Source organism: Lotus japonicus, chromosome 1 (assembly GCF_012489685.1).
Source record: "Lotus japonicus ecotype B-129 chromosome 1, LjGifu_v1.2".
In the NCBI taxonomy this organism is placed as follows: domain Eukaryota; kingdom Viridiplantae; phylum Streptophyta; class Magnoliopsida; order Fabales; family Fabaceae; genus Lotus; species Lotus japonicus.
Window position 1 is genome coordinate 84696028 of NC_080041.1, and position 27759 is coordinate 84723786.

At 37.5% G+C, this 27759-nt stretch overlaps 4 protein-coding genes across 8 annotated transcripts; 1 reads left to right on the forward strand and 3 right to left on the reverse strand.

Moving 5' to 3' along the window:
* Positions 1-440: 440 nt before the first annotated feature.
* LOC130724921 (U-box domain-containing protein 35-like) lies at positions 441-5636 on the reverse strand. Of its 4 annotated transcripts, none has more exons than XR_009014600.1 (9): positions 5128-5542; positions 4773-4855; positions 4493-4614; positions 4202-4390; positions 3798-4080; positions 3520-3621; positions 2248-2676; positions 850-1914; positions 441-764 (listed from the first exon to the last, which is right to left on the reverse strand). XR_009014600.1 is itself a non-coding variant. In XM_057576194.1 (9 exons), the coding sequence occupies exons 1-9, from the start codon at positions 5300-5302 to the stop codon at positions 1156-1158; spliced, it is 2055 nt and encodes a 684-aa protein (XP_057432177.1). In that variant the 5' UTR covers positions 5303-5545; the 3' UTR covers positions 441-1155. The 4 variants fall into 4 exon arrangements, 3 of the variants coding, with proteins under 3 accessions (XP_057432177.1, XP_057432182.1, XP_057432173.1); XM_057576194.1 differs by having other exon boundaries at positions 441-1914; positions 4202-4286; positions 4374-4390; positions 5128-5545; XM_057576199.1 differs by having other exon boundaries at positions 441-1914; positions 5124-5636.
* A 1627-nt stretch (positions 5637-7263) lies between these two features.
* LOC130724943 (nuclear speckle RNA-binding protein A-like) lies at positions 7264-10054 on the reverse strand. The gene is made up of 6 exons (XM_057576211.1): positions 9925-10054; positions 9460-9587; positions 9102-9360; positions 8756-8817; positions 8361-8442; positions 7264-7721 (listed from the first exon to the last, which is right to left on the reverse strand). The coding sequence occupies exons 1-6, from the start codon at positions 9977-9979 to the stop codon at positions 7618-7620; spliced, it is 690 nt and encodes a 229-aa protein (XP_057432194.1). The 5' UTR covers positions 9980-10054; the 3' UTR covers positions 7264-7617.
* A 3360-nt stretch (positions 10055-13414) lies between these two features.
* Positions 13415-24602, forward strand: LOC130724950 (uncharacterized). Of its 2 annotated transcripts, XM_057576218.1 has the most exons (13): positions 13415-13565; positions 13678-13842; positions 16203-16377; positions 16538-16621; positions 16889-17130; positions 17229-17457; positions 18345-18424; positions 18685-18769; positions 19476-19607; positions 19708-19821; positions 20686-20733; positions 23230-23314; positions 24087-24602. In XM_057576218.1, the coding sequence occupies exons 2-13, from the start codon at positions 13700-13702 to the stop codon at positions 24176-24178; spliced, it is 1509 nt and encodes a 502-aa protein (XP_057432201.1). In that variant the 5' UTR covers positions 13415-13565; positions 13678-13699; the 3' UTR covers positions 24179-24602. The 2 variants fall into 2 exon arrangements, with proteins under 2 accessions (XP_057432201.1, XP_057432204.1); XM_057576221.1 differs by having other exon boundaries at positions 13540-13842.
* Positions 24603-26116: 1514 nt separating this feature from the next.
* On the reverse strand, positions 26117-26545 carry LOC130749383 (uncharacterized). Its single transcript, XM_057602733.1, has one exon. The coding sequence runs from the start codon at positions 26543-26545 to the stop codon at positions 26117-26119; it is 429 nt and encodes a 142-aa protein (XP_057458716.1).
* Between the last annotated feature and the right edge of the window lie 1214 nt (positions 26546-27759).

A 27759-nucleotide genomic window follows, 5' to 3' on the forward strand; every position in this document is an offset into this window, starting at 1 on the left:
ATGAGGTTTTATTTCTGGAAGCTGCTTTTTTCAGAATCTTAGATGCTTCCTTAATGAGGGGTTCAAGTTGGTAAGTGCATTTTTTTTAAACCAAATATAAATTTCGTTCTTAAAACAGATATTAGAAGCTAATAGAAATTCTTTTTTGGTTTAAACCACATGTATCCTCCATTGAGACAATCATGTTCGAGTCAGGTGGGGCCTCTATGAGCGACAAAACTCTCTACCAAGTATTTAACACACCTGCATTCACATGGACCTCGTAGCAAATAGAAATTCTGTTCTTAAGAAAACATGTTTAATAATTATTTTCAATCAACTTTGACTTCATGTGTTCCCTTTAGACTTCCTTGTTGCAATTGGAGTTATTTTAAGATCATACAGAAATCATGGATATAATGAGAGAATTAGGGGACACTTAAATCATAAACACAAGAAAGTGATGGAAAAAGACAAGCCGTTACTAATTTATCATCTCATGGGAGTTAGGTCATTATACAATTTGCATCATCTAATTTCATTTACATGGCAAGAGAATCCAAAAGCAAAGCTTCTTTAGCAATCTCTCTCTTTTTCTTATACCAAGCTCCAAACATAATCCATCTTTGTGCGTACAAATTCTACTCTCATCATATAGTATTATACTTTATGCTGGCTGATCTGGTTATGCTTTGCTTTGCAAGCGGGAATTCTGAGAGGCTCCTTTTTCACTTGAAGTTCAGGTAAATTCTAATGAAGTTGAGTGTGATGGAAGGTACGACACACTATGAAAATTGAAGACACCACATTAAAGAACTTCCAGCACATCATTGTCAAGGAAATGATAAAGAATTCACACAACAAGCTGACCTGCTTCACTTTCCGAGTGTGTCATTTGCTTCTAGCATTGGTTCCCTGAATCTTGGTGCCGTGAGTATGTGTAATCTTCAATCTTTAACTGCTGCAAATTTCCTTTATTTGTCAAGTTCCCCAAAACAATCCTTAGATATTTCATCATAGTTAGTCAAAATCATATCAATTACAAATTGTTTTTCTTCTTTCCTAAAGACGAGAAAATATGGATAACATGTAACTGAAAAGTATTGTTTTGTACATGATGGGCGAGTCAATATATGAACCTAGCCCCTATTAAACGTCTTTGACAGTTGATTTGGGTTAGCAGTAGAAAGGGCGTGCTTCATGGCTATGGTCGTTATCATCACTGCTAATAACTTCTTGATGGTCTAAAGTACTTTCAAAGTCTCTTAATCGGTTAAGCTCTGGCAAAACAACTGTTGCGAGATTCGGCCTGTCCTTCTTACTGAGTTCTGCACAGCTCAATGCTAATTTGGCAAAAGATAGAGCTTCTTCAACTGGCCAATCAGTCACCTCAGGGTCAAGTATCTCCAAAAACTTGCCCTTTTCAATTGCCCTCTTAACATGGTGAGTAAGACCCATGGGAGGCTTCGCTGTGATTATCTGCAGCAGCAGTATCCCCAATGAATATATATCTGATTTCGTATTCAAACATCCTGTTTGCTGATACTCAGGATCAATGTAACAAAAGGTCCCGGCAGCGGAAGTCATGTAATATTGTGTGACATTATCAGCAACAGAAGGTGGGACTAATCTTGCCAGACCGACGTCACTGATTTTACTCACGTAGTTCCTGTCTAATAGAATGTTTGCTGGTTTGAGGTCTCGGTGCACAATTGGCTCTGGCTTTGTTTGGTGAAGAAAAAGGAGTGCGGTTGCAATCTCAGCAGCTATTTGGAACCTTTTCTTCCATGAAATAGGACGGCTGTTATTTTTCCGAAACAATCTATCCTCTAAGCTACCATTGTCCATGTATTCATACACCAAGCACCCGTGTTCAGGACAGGCACCAAGGAGCAGAACCATATTCGGATGTCTAATGCAGCATAGAACCTCAACCTACGCTTGTTAGAAGGAAAGGAAATTGTTAAATTTGCATGAACATATTTTTGCATTAATGGTAGCATGAGAACAAAGTGACTAAAGACAACCAAAAGTTTAAAAAGTCTAGAACTACACATGTTATTATTCTTGTGCTAAAAGATCTTTGAAAATGTGCATATAAAGCCACTTCGTATTGTGGATTAAATAATGCTTGTTTGACTAAGAAAATGTACTTAGAATCTAGCTTCATGGAGTATGGTCGGTTCAATAGCATGTTTATGTGAAGAATCATGGTAAAAATGAATAAACTTCATATGTATATAAAAAACAGTGCATGCATGCCATTACCTCTTGATTGAACTGCCTCCTTCCCTGAGAAGCAGCAGGATTTAAAATTTTGATTGCAACTGGGGTGTGATGAAGTTGGGCTTGGTACACAGGTCCATATCCACCTTCGCCTATTTTCCTTGACGAGGAGAAGTGTTCAGTAGCTTCTTCAATCTCCTCTATGGTGTATTTTCTATATCGATGATCATTTTGAGTCAACGAATTTAATGCTCGATCCCTCTCTTCTGCCTCTTTCCTGGCCTTCATCTCTGCCTCCATTCTTCTATGTGCTTCCTGTTCAGCTTTCCTCTTGGCTTCCTCAGCTGCTTCCAGTGCAGCTTTGGCTCTAGCCTTTTCCTTTTCTGCTATTGCAAGAGCAGCCTCTTGAGACATCCTAACTTCTTCAACCTTCCGTTCCTCTTCCAGTTTCCATCGACGAATCTGTTCAGCCTGTTAACCAATCGCACATTATACTCCCTTAGAGTTAAAATCATAACACCCTTCTTCACTGACTTCATCTAACTATGAAGCATCATGGTTAATGATGAAACTTTATAATTTTGATATTGCTTGATGTTATGTCATTGTTATTTAAGTATAAAGAAAATTACTAAATGGCACAAATGTAAATTGAGAAATCCCTCTGGAATGGGGGGGGGGGGGATGAGTTTAAAAAGTATGTCTAACTTGCATTTTTCATTTTCCAACCAAGATTGGTTATTGGTTATAAGTGATTTCTGAGTTTCTTCCAAAAAAATATAAGTTAGTGTTTAACTTACCTGGAATGTTAAATACCATCATCCTGGATGGACTAGTGTAATTGCAGTCAAAATTGCATCCACTTATATACTTGAACTTCTATAGACAAAATTACATTTGTTCACCTAGGATGGGGCTACTTAGCACTTAGATCAAGTAAGATACCTTTTATTATAAATGAATATCAGGCTCCCAATCGTGGTCATTTCTTGGCCTGATAGCTAATACAATTACCCTGTATAAATATCTTGCTCTACTCGGTGCTGAGGGATGGATATAGTCCCATCAAATTCTTTTTTTTCTTTTTCACCCTAAATAGGCGCTTCAACATTATCCCAAGTCTTGTCTTTTTTATTTCATACAATACACACACACACACGCACACACACACACGCACGCACACACACACACACACACACACACACACACACATATATATATATATATATATTTATAACTTGATAACCACTTTTAGCTGTTTTTCTTCAGCAATCAATTCATATTCAAATCACTCTTTGGCAAGATTAACATCACCTGGTTTTTGGCTGAGATTGCTTGCTTGCAAGCTGAGCTGTACATGTCCATAGTCTGCTTCAGTTCAAGCCTCAATTTTCTCATCTCAGCTTCGAGATCTCTCTGTAATGAAGTAAAGACTCAATTTTCAGATTCTTAATTGCTTAATTTCACCATCTTCATTTGGTCAACAATGGTTTTTCTTGTTCTACAAGAGTGACACAGTTCAATTCACAATCCACAATCCACTATATATGTATAACAGTTGGCATCATAAACATTTCTTCTTTTGCACTTACTGAGGCTGATGTCCCGTGTGTATCTTTTTTTTTAGTAGGCGTGTGTGTATCTGATGTAATAGTTGAATCCAGATCTAGCTTAGTTACATCAATTGGCCCAAACCCTGACATGTCTCTTTCATCCATTGACCAATGTCGACGATGGGGCATATCAATGTTGTCCAGTGACGGCATATTTCCAGCACTCCTTGGCCTCTCTCGAGCATGCAATCTAACTGGAGTATTGCTCTCAAAAGTCCTTCCGTCCAACACGTCGTTACTCCCACTTCTAGGTGGCACTCCCCTGTTTGTAGCCAAACCAAAAAAAAAAAACAAAGATGCACTACATTTTAGTCTTCACTGGTCTCAACTAAAGGCGTAGCTTGCTATTTAATAAGTTGCTAATAAGTTTCAAAGTTAGGCACCTCACTGAATTTTCTGATTCACCAGGTAGGCTTGCCTGAAAAGCTTGTTGTTTTGGAGTAACAAACTGTCGCATCGCCGATCGAGCTGACATAATCTTGAGTTTAGAAATTATGTACACATTGCAATAATCCGGGGCCACTTTTATCATGGCCGTTGGTATATCATGATTACCTTTCAATTTCTTTAGACTGCCACAGCATAGTGAAAAATCAATTCATGTGAGAAAAATAGCAAGTCTATATATAAATTTAGATTGGAACACAAGGGATATGAATATGATAGAAAGAAACCTTGTCAAAGAGTTCTTGGTGGATGCACCGACGACAATACTTTGTATGAGATTCCTTTTTGCAAATTCTAAAAGTCCTCTCACAACATCATGATCATCAACTACCGCTTCTTTCACCGTGATCTGAGCGCAACAAAACATTAGTGAATGCAACTATGCAAGTTTTCTAATATTGCAATGAAATTAACATCATCTTTGGATCTGCTTCTCTTTCATCAAAATCAATTCTAGCACACAGAAGCTATAATTTCCAAAACATGCAATAAATCTGAACTACTTACAGCTTTCCGATTACACAATCCACGCAAGTTATTGAAAACATAGGCTACATCCTCCTCGTCAGGTGGAAACACATTGGTGACATCTGCATTTACATTTACATCATTCATATATTGAAAACGTCAATTTCAATAAGAAATAGGAATATATATTTTTTTGGTTTCTCAATGTTTCTCACAGCAGACGTCGTGAGACTAATCCCTCGAGGCTCAGATATCACGTTAAGTAGTTAGACATCCTGACAAAACAAATAATTCTCCATACGCATCGCCAGGATTCGAACCTAATGCTTAAGGAGTTCAATTATCTACCAGTTGTGCGACGGTGAATGTATATAGAAACGGAGAGGGTACCTACGATGATTAGGAAAGTTTTTATGCTTGACATGGACGGCGATGATGAGAGGGTTTTCGAGATGATTAACCGCCCAACGGAAGGCGTAGGCACTGTTCTTGTCTTTGTCAACAGCGACCATTGTGATGTTGTGCGGTGAAGCGCCAGTTGGCTGCTGCGGCGGAGCGCCGGAGGACATGGTTCAGTGAAAACGGAGGGCCACCGGTTCCGCCGCTTACCGGTGGCTCTGGCGCTTGATTTTGGAGGGAAGGGACGAAAGTAAAGGAGCAGAGAAGAATCGTGTGTGTGATGATTGGAAGCGGACGGGACCCACCCCCAAGCAAATTGACGATGGTAACGGACACGGACACAACGAACCCTTCCACGTGTGGGGTAACCCTGCACAGGCTCAGGCGTCCCATCCCGTTTTGACTTTTGACCAGCCCCGAATAACCAAACGAATCGGATTTTCTCATTTCTATTGACTCGTCTGTCTACCTCAGCGACTTCATTTTTAGCTCTATACAACCATAATAGCTAGTCAAACATCAAGGGTTGTTTTCAAATTAGGAATGAGCTAAAAAAATAATGTAAAAAGATTTAAGAGAAAGGAAGTATTTAACCAAAAAAAGAATGCCCTTGAGGGGTGTCCTTTCTCGTTAGGAGTTTCATGGGACGGGTTGAACTTATCATCATCCGACCCTAAATGTTGGCTAGGTCAAATCTTTAAATATGAACTCATCTCAAGCCTAAAGAAATTTGATGAAGTGCAAGTTTGATAGACTTGAGCCAAGACGAATGAAAGGATCGGATTGGGTCTTGTACACCCCTAGGCGTCCTCATACCCTTTGAGGCAAGACTAATCTTGTTCATAAACTTTATCAAACTCTCCTAACAAATGATTTTTCTGAAATTTGAACTATATCTTCACCCTTAAGAGGTCTACTTGCCTACTATTAGACCTATCAACAACATGAGACAATTAGAGTAGAATTATTCCTAATTTTTTTTAAATATATACTTTTGTACAATTATAAAAAAAATCAAGTATTAAAATTCTATGAAGTTTATACTGTTGGGTGCTACCATACTGTTTGGTTCAAAGGAGGGGAGGGGAGGGGAGGGATTTTAATGGAGGGGAGGGGAGGGGAGAGGAAGGGAGGGGAGAGATTTTAATACTTATTACGTTTGGTTCATAGGAGGGGAGGGGAGGGAAAATAACTTTTTTTTATTTGATTCATCATGATTTTATAATTAAAATTACTTTTATACCTTTTTATATATTTACATACCTGCAATCAGCTTAAGCCATTATTGCATCAACACAACCAAAGATACATCATACACATGACTTTGAATTGCAATAATAGATGATATTAGGACTGTGCTATAAAACAAAGCTAAGTTCATGTATCACCGGTAAGCTCATTAAATTGATAAGTAAACTTGGTTGACAACGTAAGGGTCAACAACGTTATTTCCGAAGCTATTAACCAATTCGCCGAACAGCGATGCCATGATAGGCATGCTCAAGCCAGTTCAATTTTCGTTTAAAGCTATTAACCAATTCGCCAATCAAGCTCTGGGACCTGGTTTATAACATTTTGCAGATTTAACAAAGCCTGGAATTCTAAACATGACGCAACAAGAAGAACACAGAAAAACTACTACGTGTGCTTTTCGACAATCCTATGAAGCAAAGATTGTTTAGAAGAAGGGTCTGATTGATTCAATCGGTGATGAAGAAGGGGTTGCGGCTGTGTTGCGGATGCAGGGGGCCAGCATCGCCGAGAAGGAGGCGGCGGCAGCGGCAGCGGCAGAGAGAGACCGGAGAGGGGGGCGACAGCGGCGGATAAAAAATTGTAATTTTTAGATTTGTGCAAGGTTATTTCTGTCTGAAATTTATTTCCCCTCCTAATTCCCCCACTTTTGGGGGGAACAAAAAATTGAGGTTGGAGGGATTTTGCTCCCCTCCATTTCCCTCCCCTCCCCTCCTAAAGTTTGAACCAAACAAGATTAGATTTTAAAAATCCCTCCCCTCCCCTCCCCTCCGTTCTCCTCCAACCAAACATTCTAAGTTGGGCCTTGAGCCAAAAAAATCATTACAAGCCGGGTCCAATGTTATGCTCATAGCTCTACCAAAAGAAGAAGAAAAAAAAATCAGAGAAACGGATCAGGATTTATGATGTAACGAACAAAACGATACCAGAAAACATAGAACTAATGCCTATTATCTTTACACAACACCCACCGTTCTACAGCGGGTCAAAACTCAAATGTACACAGCCAGTCAGCCTGAGGTCATGAAAATTACAACTAGGTTCTAGATTAAAACTTTGGTTTGTTGCCAGAAATCAATTTATGAGTCCATATATTTCTATACTCAACAAGCCAAGCCAAGCTCTCTAAAATTTTGGATCTTAAAGCAAACTTCACACCGGATGGAGTTCATTTGAGCAGCATCAAACAAATTCTCACCCCAGAAGTGCAGTTCCAGCTAAGTGTGTCACACTGTTAAGTTGTAGTTGTCCCGTTATCAGCTGGCGGGCGGAAAGGAAAGTGCGCAAACTGGATTTTTAAGGTCCGTGAATCTGGTTTTTTATCATCAAACTTGTAGCCTGCATAAAATTTAACACTAGAGCGTATTAGGTATTTTCAACACTTTTATAATATAATTAAGCCTCTTTAAATTTAATTTCAATTTTCAAATTGGCAAAATTACAAGCAAAGCCTCAGTGTGTGTAGCATAGTTTCTCACGCAAACATTGTATATCCCATGTTAGGATTTGCCGCCTCTAAAGTGACTCTCTTACATACAAAGCGATATGATATGGATATATGTATGCATAAGGTGTTTCTGGTGAATTCTTAGTCGTTAACATTACACTCTTAGTTACTCTATCGAATAAGTCAATGACATCACAAAGTATCGACAACATCCAAAATGTTAAATAGTTAGAATATTATTATTATTTACTTCTTGTTAAGTTGGTACTAGCTTATCGACTATCAAATTAGGCTAGTAATAGTTGCATAATTGTATCGCACTAATTCTAGCAAGTTACAGTATTAGTATACATAAGTGCTCTGTATTTTGATACCAATCTATAATATAATCAGATGACATATTATTTCGAGGTCTTCTCTCTTTTCCTAAATTTCAGCCTAGGCCCTACAATGTCAGAGTAATATTTATACTTTCCTCAGGACCATGTGGGGGGACATCAAACTCAGTTATGTATTCAAAAAAAAATTACCTTGTAGAGCTTCCATGGCAGTGAGAGCACATTTGGAGTCATCAAACTCTACAAAACACAAAACCATAGCCTTGTCTCCACTCTGCAGCATGATTGCTCATTAAAAACTACTAAAGATTTAAAAATAAATCCAGCAAGAAAAATTGTATATTAACATTATATCCTAAACATATTTAGTAATCATAACGAAGGTATTCCTATAGGAACATCAGAACAAGGGTAGGGCAATCGCTTTTTGCTTAAAAACACATAGTGATTCATATATATCCTTTCTTTTCCATTTCCTGAACAAAGCTATAACAATATTAGATGGATTGTACATTACTGAAATCTAATAAAGTCTAAACTCTAAAGTAATCAACACAAAGTACATAATTGCTTAAAAACAGACTTACACGTCTAGGCTCTTTGTGAACAACTCTGATATCCTTATAGCCAATAAAGGGACGGAAAAGATCTACGAGGATAGGTCAAGGCTTCACATCAACAGAACAATGAAATTTGATAAATGTTGTTTCAGGCACCATGTAATATCTTTTCCAAAAATGGTTAAAAAGGCAAGTTATTTCCCACATGAAGTTTTACCATAACTTCCTAACGAATGATAGCTAAAAAGGATCCGTATATATTAAATCTGAGTATCTCACAAAATTTTGATTAGGAAAAACTATCTTCCTGTCCATTGTCTAAAAAACAGATGTGCCAATGCATACAAGCAGACACATAGGTAGCAAAGGATACGGCCAACTTCCCTTCTAGTGCAGTCTCTCGGAAGACCATCCACAAATAGAACGTTTGAATCCGCAAGACCTTCGCGATTGGCTTTAGGGATTGGCCTTTCACTGCTCACATCAGGATTAACGCCCAATGAAGTATCCCGTTTCGTCCTCAGAACAGGATCGTCAAGAGGCGAATAACCCTTGATGTTAGGTTCAGAAAGAACTCTGGAGCTAACAGCATCATCAACACTACTATACGGCCCCACCCTCGACAAGTTTATCTGCAGTAAAAAGTGAAAAAGGCCATCATCTCCCACATTCATTACAACACCATGTTAGCTAACTCAATAGATTGTCATCAGATTTTCTTGTTTCTTTACATCATTCTGTAGGTAATCTGCTCCGATTCCGCGCAATTCAGCCGAATTCGAGAAACGAGGATAAGGCGAAGCCAAGGATGCTGGCTCAGATGGAATGTAACCAGCAAAGCTACTCCTCGCAATGCTTGCTGACATAAACAATCAAAGCAACATATCAAAACATGAATGTTGTGATCATTTTGTAAGAGAATGAACATAACAGATTAACAGAATGCTAATTACTACTCTGCTATTAGATTCTCACTATTCTTCTCTAGGTTTAAACCCTCTATACAGCAATTAACTCGTTTAATCTTGCAATTAATTTACCAAAATGTGAACTGAATCTGTATTTTGTGTGAATTATTCCTCCGAGGAGAGTAATCAAGAACGTGTGAAGAAAAACTGTGTGTTGGGAGTAGCAATTGCAAATGAAATTGAAGGTTTGGTTTGAAATGTAAAGGTAGGAAGAGAAGAAGGAGGTACCTCCGTCAGCGGGAGCGGCGGTGGAAGGAGCGTATGGGTCGTAGGGTTCCGCCATCCAAGGCTGCTTCTCTCTCTCCGGTTCTCAAGTGCGTTAACTGTGATATCAACCTGCACTGATTTGTTTCGGGTTAAGACAGAAGAGTTTTTTTTTCTTTTCAAAATATATTATTATTACTTGTTCGAAAAACGGTTGCATGTGTTCACCGCAAATGTCTTTCCCGCGAAGTAAGGTCGAGTTTAGTTTGGGTGTTCACATGCCGAATATATTTTTTAAAACAAAATTCATTAATGAAGATCTGTGAAGAAGAAAATGATCATCAATACATTATGTTGAATAAAATAGAAAAGATTCGAAGAAATTCCCTTAACCCAAACGCAATTGGAATAAGAGAATGTCTTCCTAACTAAGAAATTAGAAACAACATAGTCACGAGGATCATGAACAATAGAATAGAGATAAGAACTCCCAGTTAAGAACTCCTAAATAAGAACTTTCGTTAAAGCTCATACAAGTGCAAACAATTTGTCTCAAAACAAACCGAGCAGAAGCAAAGATCGCTTCCAAAGACAATACCCAATGAAATCAAAGTGATTCGACAAAAACCAACAAATAAGACATCAAAAAGAGACGACATGGCTACCACCAAAACACCACCCATATGATCATGCGCTACAAGCCCAAAATCTACCACACCCAACACAACAATAATTGCATCAAAATGAATTTTGATAACCCCCTTAGTAGGACGACTCCTCACAGAAGCTCTCAAATCTCTAGGGAGTCAAATCATCATTGTCCACATCGAAGGCAAACAATACAAAGACCTTGAGGAACCCACTTGTCTTCCTAAATACGAACATTATAATGGTCATTGGCCTTCCAAATACCCCCTTACCAAACATCCAAGGAGAGCGAAGAATACTCGACTGAGCTTGATAACCCCACTTTTCATCCACAAGGTTTCTGTAATATCTCGATCTTACAACCGGCATCACGGTAGCAACACGAGTCTTTCCAACACGTTTTGTCCTCACTCACGTGCTTTATGAGAAAAAATCCCATAAGGTCACCTATTCTAGTATTGCTCCAAGGCAAGTACACTTATGACTCAACCTTTGAGTTTTTTTATGAGCTGAGCTCCCGAAAAGAAGATGCATCTTATTGTCATGAGAAGTGTCAATCAAATATTTTACGCCCTCCTAGGTTGTATAGTCTCATACATAAACAACCTCTGAATACCTCTTGTTCGGGTGCGAGATCGGTTCATTCATGTGTCTCTCATCCTATAAGCCTTGCCAAGAGCCGCTCCTTGTCCATGCCTTATTGCATCAATGTTCAGTCCCCGCATTCGTCGGCCTTGGGTGTTATTGGTTCTCGCAAAAATCCAAGTCCACCCCAACTCCCAATTTTTGAAGAGAAACCCAAACCAAGAATCAACAACTACCTTAGCACACTCTTCCTCACTCTAACGTTAAAGCTCCTAAAAGCGAAATACTATTTCCTCATCCTCTTAGGCCTCAGCCTACGAACACCACAAGAGACCAAAATCATATTATGATCTGAATAGCACCGAGGAAGATGTGATATAAACTTTGCCAACAATCATTTGCCAAAGCGAAATTCAAACGCTTCACAATAGTATCTGGCTCCTCTCTCTTATTAGACCAAGTGAATTGCTACCCAGAAAAGCCTAGATACCGCAATCCACAATCTGAGCAAACCTGTTGAACAACTTAAAGTTGCAGATTCATGATATCATTAAAGTCACCAACACACTAACCAAACTATAAACAATTAATGATGTTTGATGATTCATTTGCTAATTTGATAGTGGGAAGGAGCAACATTCATTCCTCTATGGATGCTTCCAGACAAAGATTAGGTTATATTGAATGTAGATGGATCGACATGGATGAGCCAAAGCTAGAAGAATGTTTTCATCATAAAAAGTGACCCGCAAATTTGGAAAGCGAATCCAGGCAAGGGTTTTGTCCACTTGCGGCCTGTGACACCGCAAAATTTTCATGTCAAGGCCTAAGAGACAAGTAATGAATGAAGAACATCTCATCTAGGGACCGTCACTACTTGCTCTCTCCCTGTTCGCTAAAATATCAAAAGAAACCAAGAAGAAGCCATTCGCAATATCCTAAATTTATATGCCACTAGAAGGTTTCTAAAAGTTTTGCAACTTGTCTTTCATCTTCAAAAGGCTAATGGACAGTCCAGGAATCTTAACTATCAAAGCTTCCTCCCAAGGTTTACAAAACTCTTTGAAAACACCTCCATCAATGTCGCACGTGGGAAATAAACGGTTCCCGTTCTCATGAGTAATTGTATTTAACTTAATTTTGTACGAGGTTTGACTTAACGCCACAACTTTGCACCCATATCGACTTCACAATTTATTTTTGAAAGAAGATCACTTGGAAACAAAGCATTTGCCGCCGCCGCTACCTTGAATTGCAAGTCAGCGTCCATCAAAACCCTACCAGAAAACCTATCATAAAAACTTATTTTATTTCTTAAAAAAGGGAAATGAAGTTTTAATTTTACTTTTATCAACATTTAAGATTTTTGCAATTATTTATTGAGTCCAGGATAACTGCCATATCGATTTGGACCTTTCTACCAAATTCACAAATTAAAATAAACATTTTATAGACATATTAAAATTATTGTCTGGCTGGATTACCACAATATTTAAGGTGGATCCAATTGATATATTAAAATACAAACTTTGGACGAGGAAAGAAAAGAAAAGAAAAAAGATAAGTAGGACAACTCAGATCCAGAAAGAAAATGCATGCATACGGCAATATGGCTGGCTTAACTAGACACAAGAACAAGCTAGGCATCAGAGCTCAGCACATACTTCACCCACAGAGAGTCAGAGACAATCAATTAGAAGAGTACATAGAATTTAATAAAGGTTAGTCCAACACAATTGATCCAATAATAGATAGCTGAACTTCTAAAACATTTAGTCGAACTCTTGCTCATTGGAAAATATGTATCGAGATTGATTTGTTAGAAGAAACCTACTCACTTAAAGTGATCTCATAGACTCGAAGAGATTAGTCTCATAACCGTAAACTCGGATACAATAATAGAGGGAAACTTCCTGGTTTGGAGAGTGGGTGACACGAGCCAATCAAACCCATAAAGTGGGCCCTTTCCTCGTTGTTGTTTTCATGTACTAAAAATGCACTAATTTCATTTATGATTGTGACAGCGACCGCCTCCTCCTACCGCAACGCAATGTGTTCCGCACCCTCACCCCCCAGCGCGTCCACAAGCCCCATTCCCCTACACCACCACCCACACAGCTTTCCCTGAACCTCCAATCTAGATCCCACCACGTCATCAAAATCAAAATCTGAAAAGAATCTAGGTTACGTGGCTTCCAATATGCGGTGAGAGTGCACTGAACAACGCTGGGGTCGCATCCGGGGTGCGATTTGTTTATCCTGTGCCTTTTTTTTGCATTATGCCATCATCTCCTCGTTGTTGCAATAAATAAGAGCTTCTCCAGGGTGTTTTTTTAGAGAGAGAAAGAACTGTGCACAGTGAGCGACTCTCTTTCTCTTTCTATCTCTTCTGTTTTGGAAGGTAGAAAGAGAGAAGGAAAAGGCTTTGACAGGTTAGAATTATATATAGATAGATATACACACACTCTGAGTTGGATTTTACACATCATTCTCTCTTTTCTTTCTCTCTCACTCACACTCACACTCATAGTGCTGCTATCACAGAACGAACGAGCGAGCGAGAGAGATGGAGGATCTCAAGGAAGAAGGGAACGGAGGAGAGGAGGTGCTAGGGTCTACCTTGACCATGGAGAAGGTTGCTGCAGCGAAGAAGTTCATCGAGAATCACTACAGGGTTCAGATGAAGAACATTCAGGATCGGAAGGAGAGGTAGGAGATTGTTTCTTTTATCCATTTTTCTGTTGTTATTTGCGAAGCAATTTTTGATCCCTGGTGTTTAGGTAATCGAGTACAATGCGAACTCATGTGTAGATCTGTGTTGTCTCTGTAATTGATGTAATCTAGGTTTAATTAGTGAATTTTTGAGTGATTTGTTGTAGTTATGTTGCTCTGTTTGGATGCTCTGATTCTTGTGTTGATTCAAGTAAATGCAGATATTTGAGATGGATTAGCTTGGTTGTTGTAGTATAGAGGCTTGAATTTCGTAGTTTACGCGGATGCTGTCGTGTTTGATCCGGGTTGTTATTGATAATCCTGGCTTTAATTACCAAATTCTTGTAATAAGTTAGAGAGTACTTCAATAACATGTTGCATTTAATTTGTACAATTGATCCGTGAGACTGAGGAGAAGGTCAAGTGCATCTTCTAGCCGGATGCCACTCCATTCCTCAACCTCATATCTGAATGTTTTGGTTGAATAAGTTTTTTGTTTGGTGAGCCTAGGGCATCCGCAGTCGACAACAGTGACTGATCACCTTGCTGTAGGTGGTTGTACTAAGCAGTAATGCCTGGCCGTGAAATGCCCTCAATTCCCGGAAAATTTTGTCAAGCCGTAAATCTGTGGAGATATTAATTACCTCCACTTTTTGTAGTTGGCAAACTTGAATGGTGCTTCTCTCTTTGGTTTTTTTTGTTTGGGTTCTGTTCACAGAAAAAATCCTCTCAAGACCTAGTTTGTCTCAATAAGACTCAACCCTAGTCCACAGAGTACAAGTGAGCTTACATTTCCCGCTCACTTTTTCCCTCTTATACATACAAACTTCTCCCACCCAGTCGGCCTCACGTTTCCCTCGGTCACGGTCACATTCCTTAACTCCCGGGATTCTCCCCTGACCTATTCAAACTTCCCTCCAATCTGTTTACCAAACACACGTCACCTCTTGGCCGTTGCTGTTGGGATTTGCTAGCTAACGACTACCTTTCAATAATAAGGATGTTGGACCTGGGCCTCTAACCCAACTTCACTTGTCGGTCCACCTGTTCATGCCTTTGGTCTTACCGTACAATAAATGCTCATGTTGTGGTCAAAATTTGGCTGTATTTGTCAATAGTGTACGGGTAAGATTTATACAATGTCAATCCCAAATCTTGGTGTGTAGCGGCCGGCCCCAAAAAAATGGAATAGCGGGATGGCCGGGATAGTGAATTTTTGTCTATATTTTGTATAATTTAGAATACTCATACTTTCATAGTATCAACTTAGCAATGAAAGTCATAAGTCTTGAGAGAGCAAGAGCAAAGAGAGAGCAAGGGAGAAGAGAGAAGGGGAGGAGAGGGTCGAACTCTTCCTGCCATCTAGGGTTTTCTTCGTCGCGGAAACATGGAAATGCCCCTAGAAAACACCCCCAATGTTTAAAATTGGAGGACATTTCTGAAAATGTCGGACCCTTCCTTGTCCTGCCAGGATCGCGGGGGAAATGTCGGGAAATGGACTGGGATCCCAGCCTGGACAGCCAGGTCAGCGAAGTGGGATGGGACGGTGGTGGTCCCTGTACTTGACCAGATGGGATGGGAAACTGGGATCTCGCGGGATCCTGCCGGGATTGATAACCTAGTGGTATAAATATTTATGGACCAGGTTAGATTGCATTGCTTAAGAGGCTCAAGTATAATCAATCCTTATAATTTTACCACCTATTTATTCTAGTATCTATATTTTCATTTCTATCCATGAGTATCTTTCCATTTTCATGCTGTTGGTAAGCATTGCAAACAGCTGCACAAGCACCTGGTTTGTTAATTTTAAGGACAAAGATCAAATTGAAGGGACACTAATATGACATGCCTACTAAATAGGGATAAACATGTGTCTAATCCTACTTAGAATCATAAACAGACACAATGATATTTTATTCTATTAATTGAATATTCTGGTCTCTGTTAAATATTAGAAAGTTATTGCTTCAGACTATCTGGATGCTGTGGATGGAAAAAGCACACCTCTTTCAATTAATCGCATTGGATGATATCTCAGTAAAACATGATGCTTTTGTAACCATTAATGGGTGAGATCATAATATTTATTGACTTTGTCATAAGAGGTATTCATCACGTTGTTTTAATAGGCATCATGGTTTGGTCTATTCTGACCCGGCTGGAACAATTTATCGCGCCTTCTTCCTATTCTGAGCTCCATCTGAAAAAAAAAGTTAAATATGTTTAGTTTTATGTTGACCCCTCTACTAGAAGCCATGCTTATGAATTTTCCTAAAACAGTCTCTGGTCCAATGTGGTTCTTTTATTCACCTTGTCTTTTGAGTTCCTGATTCTGACAATTTTTTTTATTCTAGGCGTTGGATTTTAGAACGAAAGTTAGCTTCTTCAGATGTGCCAAATGAGGAACGGATCAACCTCATTAAAGATTTAGAGCGGAAGGAGACGGAATATATGAGATTGAAAAGGCACAAAATTTGTGTCGATGATTTTGAACTTCTGACCATCATTGGAAGGGGGGCCTTTGGGGAGGTCAGAACTCACCCTGCCATGCTTATTTGTGCATGATATAGTTCTTGTTGGATATGCAATACATCATTATTTTGCGTTATTTGGAAATGAAGTATCTTTTCCGTGCACACCATGCAAGGATGAAGGATTCATTATTTTCTGCTAACTCATTCAATTACAGGTTAGGCTGTGTCGGGAGAAGAAATCTGGAAATATTTATGCCATGAAAAAGCTGAAGAAATCTGAGATGCTTAGGAGAGGCCAGGTGAGATATATATAAACTCACTTAACAGAACAAAACTCTGAAATTACTAATGAATACACAATCAAGATGCAAATTAAATGCCCAACTTATGAATTAGCCATCTATACAGTCCTTTCAAGTTTCAATGCTGTTCCTAAAATTAGTCTAAAGGCTCTAACCCCATTAGTAGGTCATGCTGTCTCCTTCCAAGGTGGATTACCACTTCATTGGATGTGTTGAAGTTCTTAGTTGTTATTTTACTAACAGCAGACCATTTTGTTCCTACAGGTCGAACATGTTAGAGCTGAGAGGAACTTGCTAGCCGAAGTTGCCAGTCATTGCATTGTGAAGCTTTACTACTCATTTCAGGATGCTGACTACTTGTATTTAATTATGGAGTATCTTCCTGGGGGTGACATTATGACTCTTCTGATCAGGGAAGACACCTTACATGAAAATGTTGCTAGATTTTACATTGCTCAGAGTGTTCTGGCCATAGAGTCTATTCACAAGCACAATTACATTCACAGGTACAGTTTGACCGTGCTTTTAAAGCTGTTGGCTTGATTTGTTTAATCATTGGTGATAGTTTATATGCTAAACAGTCATATTAATTTTCATCTTCCAGAGATATTAAACCTGATAACCTACTTCTGGATAAAAATGGTCACATGAAGCTGTCTGATTTTGGCCTGTGTAAGCCTCTTGATTGCATTACCTTGCCTACACTGCATGAAAATCAGACTATGGATGGTGAAATGGCAGAGCCAATGGATATCGATGATGCGGACAATCGGAGCAGCTGGAGAAGTCCACTTGAACAGCTTCAGCATTGGCAAATGAACAGGAGGAAGTTGGTATGCTGACAAATTTACTGATACATTATTGTTGAGATGTGGAAGAAAACGTGTGGTCAATTGTGTTTCTATCCAGCATTCTGCTTATATTTAAAATGTGATTTAATCTGTCAGTCCAAGAAAATGTATATTTGCTTTCACTGCCCAAATAACTTTATTCCTGCTCTACTTTCCGAATGTAAGTTATTGCTTTTTAAATCCAAAAAGACATGTCTCTATCACTGGTTTCATGATCTGGCTATGCATTCTGCAGTATAACTCAACCTAAATAGAAGTGCTATATAAGATCCATTTTCTTCCACTATATTAGCAAAGCTGGGATGAAACATTTATTTTGGGAACGGGAGATTCTAAAAGGCTTAGGATCTCTTTAAGGGGGAAAAGACATCTTTGAAGAGTTCCAATATTTATATTTCGATTGTAGGAAAATTCTAAAATATGTTAAACTGAGGGTTGACTGGATGAAAGAGAGGGGGGGTAGGCAAATAGGTAGAGGTAAAGGGAAACCAAGACATTATAAACCAAAGAGAAATAAAATTAGAATGTTAGGCCATTATGACGTCATATAATCCTTGTAGCCGATCCCACCTATTGTGAAAAAGTTTTGTCGTTGTTCTTGTTGTCCTGTGCCGTGGCATGAAGTGCAACTCTGTCTCTGTGAGTAGTCAATTAATATGGCATGGTGGAGCAGGATAGTGTAACTTGGGCTATAGTACTATACATCTATTTTGTATAGAAAGTTAGTACCTGATCATGGCTGTTGTATCCATTATCATACAAGTACTACTGTACTTGTTTAAGTACTACTGTACTTGTTTCTATGCTAATATAGCTGTTAAGATAAAAGGGCCTTTCAGTTCACTGAGCTCCTTGTTTCTCCATTTAAGGCATTTTCAACAGTGGGGACACCAGACTACATTGCTCCTGAAGTACTTTTGAAGAAAGGATATGGGATGGAATGTGATTGGTTAGTTCTTACATCTTACCATATGTTTTATGCATTATAACCCCTCACGAGGATTCAATTTGTGCAAGTTTTCTATTTTGTTCAATTTGCAACCCGTAGTTCTGCTCAGTCTGGAGTGATACTTTAGACTGACCATTTGAAATTCGTACTATTTTCATTAGAGAAATTTTTGTAACTTCTAGTTAGCTTGACAAATTTATAAAATTTACCATTTTCCTTTATGTATTATTACATTTCACATGAAACTTTCATACGGACAGGTGGTCACTTGGAGCTATTATGTATGAAATGCTGGTTGGTTACCCTCCATTTTACTCCGATGACCCAATAACCACATGCAGAAAGGTAAACTCCGATAATAATACTAATATTATAAGTCATGAAGTATTCTTGTATTGCATCTGTAATTTAAGCTCATGGTGACTTGGCACCATTTCATATTGTTATTACGTGTGTTCTTTTGAAGTTTTAAAGTGTATCTACCCAATCTTTAAACTGTTTCTTGTTGTGTCTGCAATTATTCTTGTGGAGAATCAAAACCTGCTATCCCCTTTCCTTTCCTTTCCTTCTCCGCCAATAAATATATGAACAACTCGTAAAAAAATTAAAGGGAGAGGGGGCAAAACCCAGGGGACCCCATTCTAACATCAGGGATGCTGTTCAATCATTTCAGCTAAATCAACCCTCATTAACACAATAATAATATATTGAAATAATATTAACAGTTAATAAAATAGGAAACTTACATATACTTATAACTTGGGTGGAATGGCTCTGCATTATCCATGTTTTAAGCTCAGAAGACTTGTGTGAATGTGTGAGGAAGTGTGTTGGAGTTGTGTTAAAACCATTTCTGTGCCTTAAGAATAATCTATTAATGTACTTCTTACTGATTTTGTTGACATTATTTATATTTACTACTGCTTATAACTACTGGTAGTGCCTTTATTATCCATAACCATATTAGTTATAGCTCTTCTAGTCATGCTACTCAGAGTCAGTTTTCGGAATTTTTTTTCCTGTTGGCACTAAGATTACCAATTACTGTCAGATTGTTCACTGGAGGAATCATTTAAGATTTCCAGAAGATTGCCGGTTAACTCTTGAGGCGAAGGATCTAATCTACAAATTGCTGTGTGATGTTGATCATAGGTTAGGGACTAGAGGGGCACCTGAAATCAAGGTAAGGTGGCCATTTTATTATAATACTTTGCTGTAATACTGTGTCAAGTGTCAACCTTCTTCCTTTATGATCTACTTATACTAAACTATATATATGTCAGGCTCATCCTTGGTTTAAGGGTGTTGAGTGGGATAAAGTGTATGAAATGGAGGCAGCATTTAAACCACAAGTCAATGGGGAGCTGGATACCCAAAACTTCATGAAATTTAATGAGGTATAAATATGAACTCATCACTTTTTTTTATCTGTCCCCATTGTCCCCCTCCCCCCATATATTCTCTTGCTGCAGAACTGCTCCCAGCTGTTGGAACTGCAAGTATGTCACTTTTTCTTATAATCATTTGAAAATAGTTGCTTCAGTATTATCAGCAGGTGTATCATTTTGCTTTTTAGTTTTCTATTGCTAAATCTAGGTATTTCTGGGTTATATATTTTAAAATTTTACGAGCTTTTATGGCCCTTGTGGAATTTTTGATATAATAACAGGCGATCTCACCCATATTTTCCACTGATAATTAGTGTTAAAAGCTTTGCTTTTATGATATATATGCTACCATACGAGTATCTTTGTACTCACAGTTTTATGCTTCTGCAATCTAAGGTAGTTAAAACCTTTGATATTTTTAAACCTTTTCCACTTCTCTGTTGTTGTTTATATATGTACTCTTATTAAGTATTGATTTTAGTTTGTTCGTAAAGAGAAAGTGTGAGAAAATCTGAGAAACAGAGAAAACATTCATAGAGAATTTTCCAGAGAGATACAAAACTGAAAGCATTTCATTGAGTAAGGAACTGCAAACAGATCTGAGTATTTACAATGTGATGCTAGTGCAACTAATACAACCGAATTAGTTACAGCTTAGCAACTAATCAGTAACCTTCTATCTAACCATAGGCTATAGCTACCCAATTACAATGAGTATAATTCAATGCAGTCTAGTATAGCTCAGTGCAGCACACTACACAAAACAATTGCATTCTCTAGCAAGGAGGACGTCCCTGATTATGTTGTGTGATAAGCTGTTTGGACCTAAGCATTAAAATTTTCTTATTGCATTTTTTTTTTGTGACTTGTTAGGTAGATCCACCAGCGGCAGGAAAAAGTGGATCCGGATCCTCAAGAAAGGTACACTTGCTTGTATTGTTTTGTATGTCGTCATCATTTTTTTCATTTAAATTTCTCACTATGAAATGTTATATTTAAAGACATTATAAAGTGTATTTATAGTTATCAAACTATAGTGATTATTTGTAAGACATTATGATGACTTCTCATCACTTGGAAAACAAACCAATTCGACTGAATTGATTGAGGTTGAGCTTTCAGCACTTTGAATTTATATATACAATGATACAAAAATGAATCCCTTAATTTCAGGGATTGAAATACAACAATTGAAATAGTTTACTGATCTAAATTATATGTACAACTAATCAAATCAGTATATATAACGAAAGAACAATATTAGGAAATTAAAGAAATGGGGAATCTTTAACACTACCCCTCAAGCTGGTGCATATATATCATACGCATCAAGCTTGTCACATATAAATGTTGTCCTTGGACCTCAATGTAACTTAGTGTGCATATCCGCCAGTTTATCATTGGAGTTCACCAATGATGTGATGATTTCTCCAGAAAGAACCTCTTCTCAGATAAAATGGCCATCAATCTCTACGTGCTTTGTCCACTCCTGGATTAGAGGCAATGTTCAAGTCTGCTTGTCTATAACAAATAAGACTCATAGGCCCAATATCTCAAAAATTTACTTGGAAATAATTTGTTTTGGCCATATGAGCTCTTTTGGTAAGGGCCATAGCACAGTACTTCACCTCTGCTTGATCTAGCAATAAAATTCTGCTGCTTGCTCTTCCATGCAATGAGATCTCCAACAGATGTAGAGACCAGTAGCGCGTCACGCATGGCTGCTAGAGTGCTAGGATAAAATGAGATGAACACATAATCAGGCCCAAATGAGTACAAGTCTAGCTTCTAAGCAAGCTTTCAATCGATCAACCTGACAATCTGTAAATACCCTACGGCATCCAACTATATTTTCTCAGATTGAAGAATCCAGGTGTGGTTGGTCTCCAAGCCCGCCATCTCGTCAATCATAGCTTATTGCCTTCTTAGATGAGAGATTCCTTACACAGTTTTATAAATAGAAATGAAGGAATAATAGACATAAAAGCCAAATAGGAAGAAGATTAACAAATATATAGGTAATGAAATTATAAACAGGATAAGGGTTACGAGAACAATGTGTACCTTTGCGAGGATCTATAGGTAAGTCAACAGGAGACATATGTTGATCTGTAGAATTAGATCGATCAGAGCAGGACATGAATCACTTGATTCTTCAATTGTAACTTCCTCCAATGGTGCTTGGCGAGGACGATGCTGATAAGTAGTAATAGGACAAGAAGTGTGGGATGCACAACTGGAGTGGGAGATCCTCTCAGACAATAAATTCAATGACAAGAGGATAGAATGAGGAATAGGTAATACCAGGGTAGACAAAATCTGGTTTCACTGATGAAGAGAAATAAGGGGTATCCTCAAAGAATGTGGCATGAGCTGATGTGTAAAAGTAATGAGTAGAAGGAAAATAACATCTGTATCCTTTCTACACATGGGAATAAACAAGGAAGATGGACTTAACAACACGGGTAGACAACTTGCCAGGCTTCTATGTGAGATCATGCACAAAACAAGTGGAACCCAAAACATGTGGGGAACCGTGTAAAGTAGGTCCCTAGGGAACAAAATGGAATGAGGTACTTCATTGTTTAGAATAAAGAATGACATCCAATTTATGAAGAAACTAGCGGTGAGGAAAGCATCACCCCAAAAATTTGAAGGTGTATTGGCATGTAACTAAAGGGTATGAGCAGTCTCAACAATATGTGCCATTTTCTTTCAGCAGTATCACTTTGTTTTCTCTAGTCCCTTGTGTGTTGTGAATCTGCTTAGGTAAAGTGTAAACTCTATACTTAGACACTTCGTTAATTAACAATTATGCATTGTACTTAATTAGCCTTAATATGTTGGATTTTAAGTTAGTTAATGTTCTATGCTTATGATTTCGACAATCTCTCAATAAGTTTCCTTGAATTATAAGCAATGGGTTTTTATCAATGCCTTTTTTTTTGTTGCTATTGTAACAGTATTTATGGACATGGTATACTAGTTTGGGAAAAAAAATGGGAGAGACTGTATGCAAGTTAATAAAAAGTGAAGGACATGGGTGTGGTTATGGATATATAAGTATCTAACGAGTAAGGGTATGATATGAGGATTACAGTTGCTACTCATGTGGGGTATAGGGGTGAATATGAGAATTTTTTCAAAATTCATGTAGATATTATAGCACCCTACTCAAACCCTACCTATTGCCACCCCTCATTCGGACACCTATATTTTGCCTATTTTAGTTGAGGATAGGAGAGTATTTTTTATTTTATATCCTTTTCTTTCATGTAGAATATCTATTATGTATGTCATTTTATAAATTTTTATCTGTGCCTCTTTTTGGCTTCGAGGTATCTATCATACAATTTTTTATTATTAATGAGAAAAATGATGTTTGTTAATGTTCCAACTTCCACCCAATTTCTGCAGATGCTAACTCCCAAAGATATAAACTTTGTTGGTTACACTTACAAGAACTTTGATGCGGTAAAAGAAGGGCTGCGTCAGTCTTTAGGTATGTGGTGTAACACAACTTTTTATTTCGTGTATAATGTTTACATAGTTGCAAATCTAGTGGTCTACATACTATGGCTCTCAGAACAATTCCTAGGTTGTTTTCTTGCGTGTCATCATCCTTATATTCGTATTTCAATGAACATGTGCATATCAAACTGTTAGGATCCAATTGCAAGGTATTGGACTTGCGTTTTACATTGGAAGTATGAGATTCTAATGTGGGGTTTATAAGGTTTTGGGCTCCAACTACAACAGCTAACTTTTGTGATATTGATCTCCTGAGGTTCTTATCACAAACTAAATTATTGTGATCATTTTAAACTTGTCTTAAGCTTGCTGGGTAAAACTAGTTCGTAGTGTTTCTGAATAATGATACTGGCACAGGGATCAGTCAAGAACCAGAACTCTCCCTAGAATTCCTTGGTTACAATCTTATGCACCTATTTTTCTATCCCCTTATTTATAGTCTCTCAACACTCTATCTAACCAACTCATTAACTGACAAACTAAATGTTTAGAAAATGGGATGCCTCTAAGAGGAAAAAAAATATCCTTCACATAATAGCATTCAAATATTGTATTTGTCCCCGTCAAAAAATCTATAATGTCTCCTTCTATTAGTCATTGTTAATTTTGTTTGATGTGTTGAACCTTCACCCCCCACCAATTTTTTCTGGTTCCGTCACTGGGACATACAGATTGAAAGAAACAGTGCTAGACAAACCCGACAATATCAAAGTTGAATATATTGATGATTTAGAAATTTGCAGGTGATTCCATGCAACAATATGCTTCTAATCGGGCAGCTGAGGAAGCGGGTTTACAAATGTTGGCATCATCCGGTGATCCGATGATGCCATAACTTCATCCATCTGTTGAGTTTATGAGTACTTGCTTTGGGTTTAAATATTTGGCCAAGAACATGTATTATGGTACTTCAATTCCCATGCCATTTGAGAGAACAATTTGTGTACAGTAAATAGTTAAACAGCTGGTCAAAGCTTGTAGGGCAACAAACACCCTGTGTGAATTTGAATTTTCAAATTAGGAACTGAGAGTTGTGCAACTGAGTGCTCCTGTGTGCTGGCTGCCCAGGTTGGCTGTGGAAAACTTGCCTTCTCTTGTGGCAGTTGCTGATTAAATGTTTAGTGAATTTAGTGAGGAATTCCAAACAAAGCGTCCTGGTAATGTGATGTGTACATTATTGCAACATTGAATTCTTTAACTATAATAGAAAAACTATGCTTGGGGATAGATGGGTTATAAAGATTGTCTTTGGCTGCTTAGTTGTCTTGCCTTTTACTTTGTCATATTACCTCCGGTCCTATTTATAAGAATGAAAGATAATTTTTTTTTTGTCATTTTTATAAGAACCAAATAGAAGTTTGTGCTATATTAATTATTTTTTTTCCAATGATGCTCTTATTAATTTTAACTAGTAAAATGTGTCTCATTATTATTCTCTCTCATTCCCACTCTCCAACACCAGGACAAATGGTAATTTTAGAATTTTATTTTAATTTAGGACAAATTTTATTCATTTAATCTTTTTTAATTATTTAATTACATTTCTTAAACTATGTGAATTTTTTTTGATTCTTATAAATAGGATGAAAGGTAGTAATTGTTTTATTTTCAAAAGTGCAATTAGTCGTCAACCTGAATTATGAATAATGTGATTTCGTGTTACTTTTTCTTAGAAGTCCCTAGCTTATTTTTGGAAAGAAGTATATCTATATTAATTTTGAAGTGCGGATTATCTATCTAATTAGCCACGTTAGCAAAATAGTTTGTGTCAAGTTGATTGTTGAGTGTTTACTCACCTACATTAATTTAGTTCAAATAGTACATGTTTAATTCCCCTTAAGTCTTATGTGTTTAAGTATTGTTGATGCTTTAAAAAAAAAAGTATTGTTGATGATTAAAATCCCGAGGGGAGATGGGAGAGCCAATTGCACCGGATGTTTCCTATTGTTGATGATTAAGATACTTATATTGGACCAAATACTCACATAGACTACAAACTGAAAACTAAACAAAGTCTTATACATGATTGTTTTAACAGATGATACATGTAGCCCTAAATATTTATGAATAAAAAATAAGTGAGAAATTGAGAATTGAGACCGGTGAAAATAATTTAATATACTCATCAAGATTTGACATGTGATCCTTTGAAGCCCAAGAGTGTACTTACAATTTCTTATATCAAATCCAATTATAAAAAATCAAGATTGCTAACCACAAAAGACTATGGCTGAATGGCTTCAAACTTTAGACTTTGGATCAATATCTTATGGTCATAAATTATGCAGCCAAATATAATCTTCACAAAGATAACAACTAAAGTTTTCTTTCCATTCAGAGATAGATATATTCTTGACAAAGCAAGCTCTTAAGTTTTTTTATCATCCATCACTACAAAGGCATACAAACCACGAACTGTATTTAGGATACCACGAAAAAGAAAAACTAGATCAGCGTGAAGTGGTTAAAACAAAACATTCAAGATCAGTTCATATCACAACTTTCCCATCTCATCTATTAACTTCTGGATGATTAAGATCAACAATATCTCCCCAACTTCAAGTCAAAACATGGAACACATTAACTAAAAGGATTGAGAAATTGTTCTTGTAGAAAATGCACCCATGCAGGGTAAAAACCATAGATGGCTTGAACCTGAAAATCGTGTAAGACGTTAAACACAAGAGGAAAAAGGAGAAGAATACTCAATAGCATGTACCATGCGTTATGCATATAGCTTTTAATTTGTTGTAAGTTGTAGAATAGTGCACATTTATTTTTCTTCATCTACGGCTGCTTCCTCGTCTTCTCTTGCTACATGATCTTCAATTGACTTCTCATTTTCTGTTGCTTCTTCCTCAACTTTAGCAAAGTCACCAGGAAGTGATAGTAGACTCTCTCTATAAATATTATAATGCATTAGTATTCCACATATTCCATTGCATGCTCTACATTCACGACGCTCACTCAGTTCTCCCTTGCCATTAAACCGGACTAATCTTCCACATAAACTTGATCCCAAAAGATCTACACCTTTAGTAAAGCACATCGGGGCAAATGAGTCATAAGGAAAGTCATCAAGAGGTGGAACAAAGAATTTAGTCCAAGAAGAATGCACTTTATATTCTTTCATGACCCATATCGTAACCATGTTGGGGTTTTGACCTCCGCCCAATGTACACAAACTGAGACATCCTCCCATTATGTTCGGATAATGTTTATGTTCCTCTATCTCATGAAATGGCAGAAGAATCTCTGATAAACTCCTGCCTATCAAATCGAAGGCAATAATTAATAAAATGTTATTAGCCTTGGACTGAACCAACCAATGAAGAGAGTGGTTCAAGAACATCCCGATACAAAAAAATTCAATTGTGACCCATTTATATCCAACATCACTAGCACCACAAATGAGGTATGATGATGATGCATTTGTTTTCAAGGAAAAAACCTCAGCTCAAGGAAGGCAATAGTTACCCACAGGGTTATTACGTACCAAAAAAAAAAACCTAACACTAACACTGAGTGGAACTTTGAGGTACAGGCGCACCAGAGCAGAATCGTCTTCTAGTGATGCATCTAAATCCAATGATTCAATCTCGGATTCAGTATGAAGAAGAAGACGATGGGTGGGTGCGGCAACTAGGTCAAATTGAGATTTAGCGAATTAGGGATTGGAGATGAGAGAGCGCCATGACTTACACACGCATTTGTAACGCAGTAAAGACCTCACCGACAGCCGTAACAGAATTTCAACGATCAAATCCTCATGAAGCAGAGTGGGGGTCATCGTCATGCTTTTCCCGATTCTGTTTCATATTATTAAGATAAATAATAAGTATAAGATATATAATAAAATATTTAGAAAAAAAATATGAATAATGCGAAGAAAAAAATTACCAAAAAGGGGAAAAAAATGGTATTTACAGGAATGGTGTGAATCTTAACAGCTTGGAGCTTGCGTGGCAAGGAGCTGGATCCGCTCCATGCGACGCGGATTACCAGAACAAAATCTGTGTCATGTGACGCGAATCCCGTGTAAGAAACATTGAACTGAATTCGCGTCACATGTAGCGGAATCAATCTAATCAATGTCTGCAATTTCTTCAAAACATATTTTTGTTTTGTGCTTTAAAAAGATTAAGATATTTTGTTTCGCCGTCGCAGGCTTCAAGCTTTAATATCAAAGTATCTTTTTGAAATTCAAACTAATTTTGCAAAAAAACTATGAAGAAAATAAATTCATATTTCAAATCTAATTAGTTAATTACCATGTTGTATCTACTTTCAAATTATTGCTGTACATTTACTAATACTACCTATATATTTTTTTAACGTGAATACTACCTATACATAAGAATTACTATAAAAATCATAAGTTTATATACATAAGTTTCCCATACATGTATCATTAGG

Bases quoted from the DNA above. Each gene is read 5' to 3' on its own strand.
- LOC130749383 (XM_057602733.1), bottom strand. From the start codon at position 26,545: ATGGGAGGATGTCTCAGTTTGTGTACATTGGGCGGAGGTCAAAACCCC.
- LOC130724943 (XM_057576211.1), bottom strand. From the start codon at position 9,979: ATGGCGGAACCCTACGACCCATACGCTCCTTCCACCGCCGCTCCCGCT. The intron at 9,588-9,924 runs GTACCTCCTTCT...TGTTTATGTCAG, and splicing joins CGCCGCTCCCGCTGACGGAG to CAAGCATTGCGAGGAGTAGC. The intron at 8,818-9,101 runs GTATCCTTTGCT...CTATCCTCGTAG, and splicing joins CACTAGAAGGGAAGTTGGCC to ATCTTTTCCGTCCCTTTATT.
- LOC130724921 (XM_057576190.1), bottom strand. From the start codon at position 5,302: ATGTCCTCCGGCGCTCCGCCGCAGCAGCCAACTGGCGCTTCACCGCAC. The intron at 4,391-4,492 runs GTTTCTTTCTAT...ATGCTGTGGCAG, and splicing joins ACCAAGAACTCTTTGACAAG to TCTAAAGAAATTGAAAGGTA. The intron at 4,081-4,201 runs GTGCCTAACTTT...GGCTACAAACAG, and splicing joins GAATCAGAAAATTCAGTGAG to GGGAGTGCCACCTAGAAGTG.
- LOC130724950 (XM_057576218.1), top strand. From the start codon at position 13,700: ATGGAGGATCTCAAGGAAGAAGGGAACGGAGGAGAGGAGGTGCTAGGG. The intron at 18,425-18,684 runs GTTAGTTCTTAC...TCATACGGACAG, and splicing joins TATGGGATGGAATGTGATTG to GTGGTCACTTGGAGCTATTA. The intron at 18,770-19,475 runs GTAAACTCCGAT...AATTACTGTCAG, and splicing joins CAATAACCACATGCAGAAAG to ATTGTTCACTGGAGGAATCA.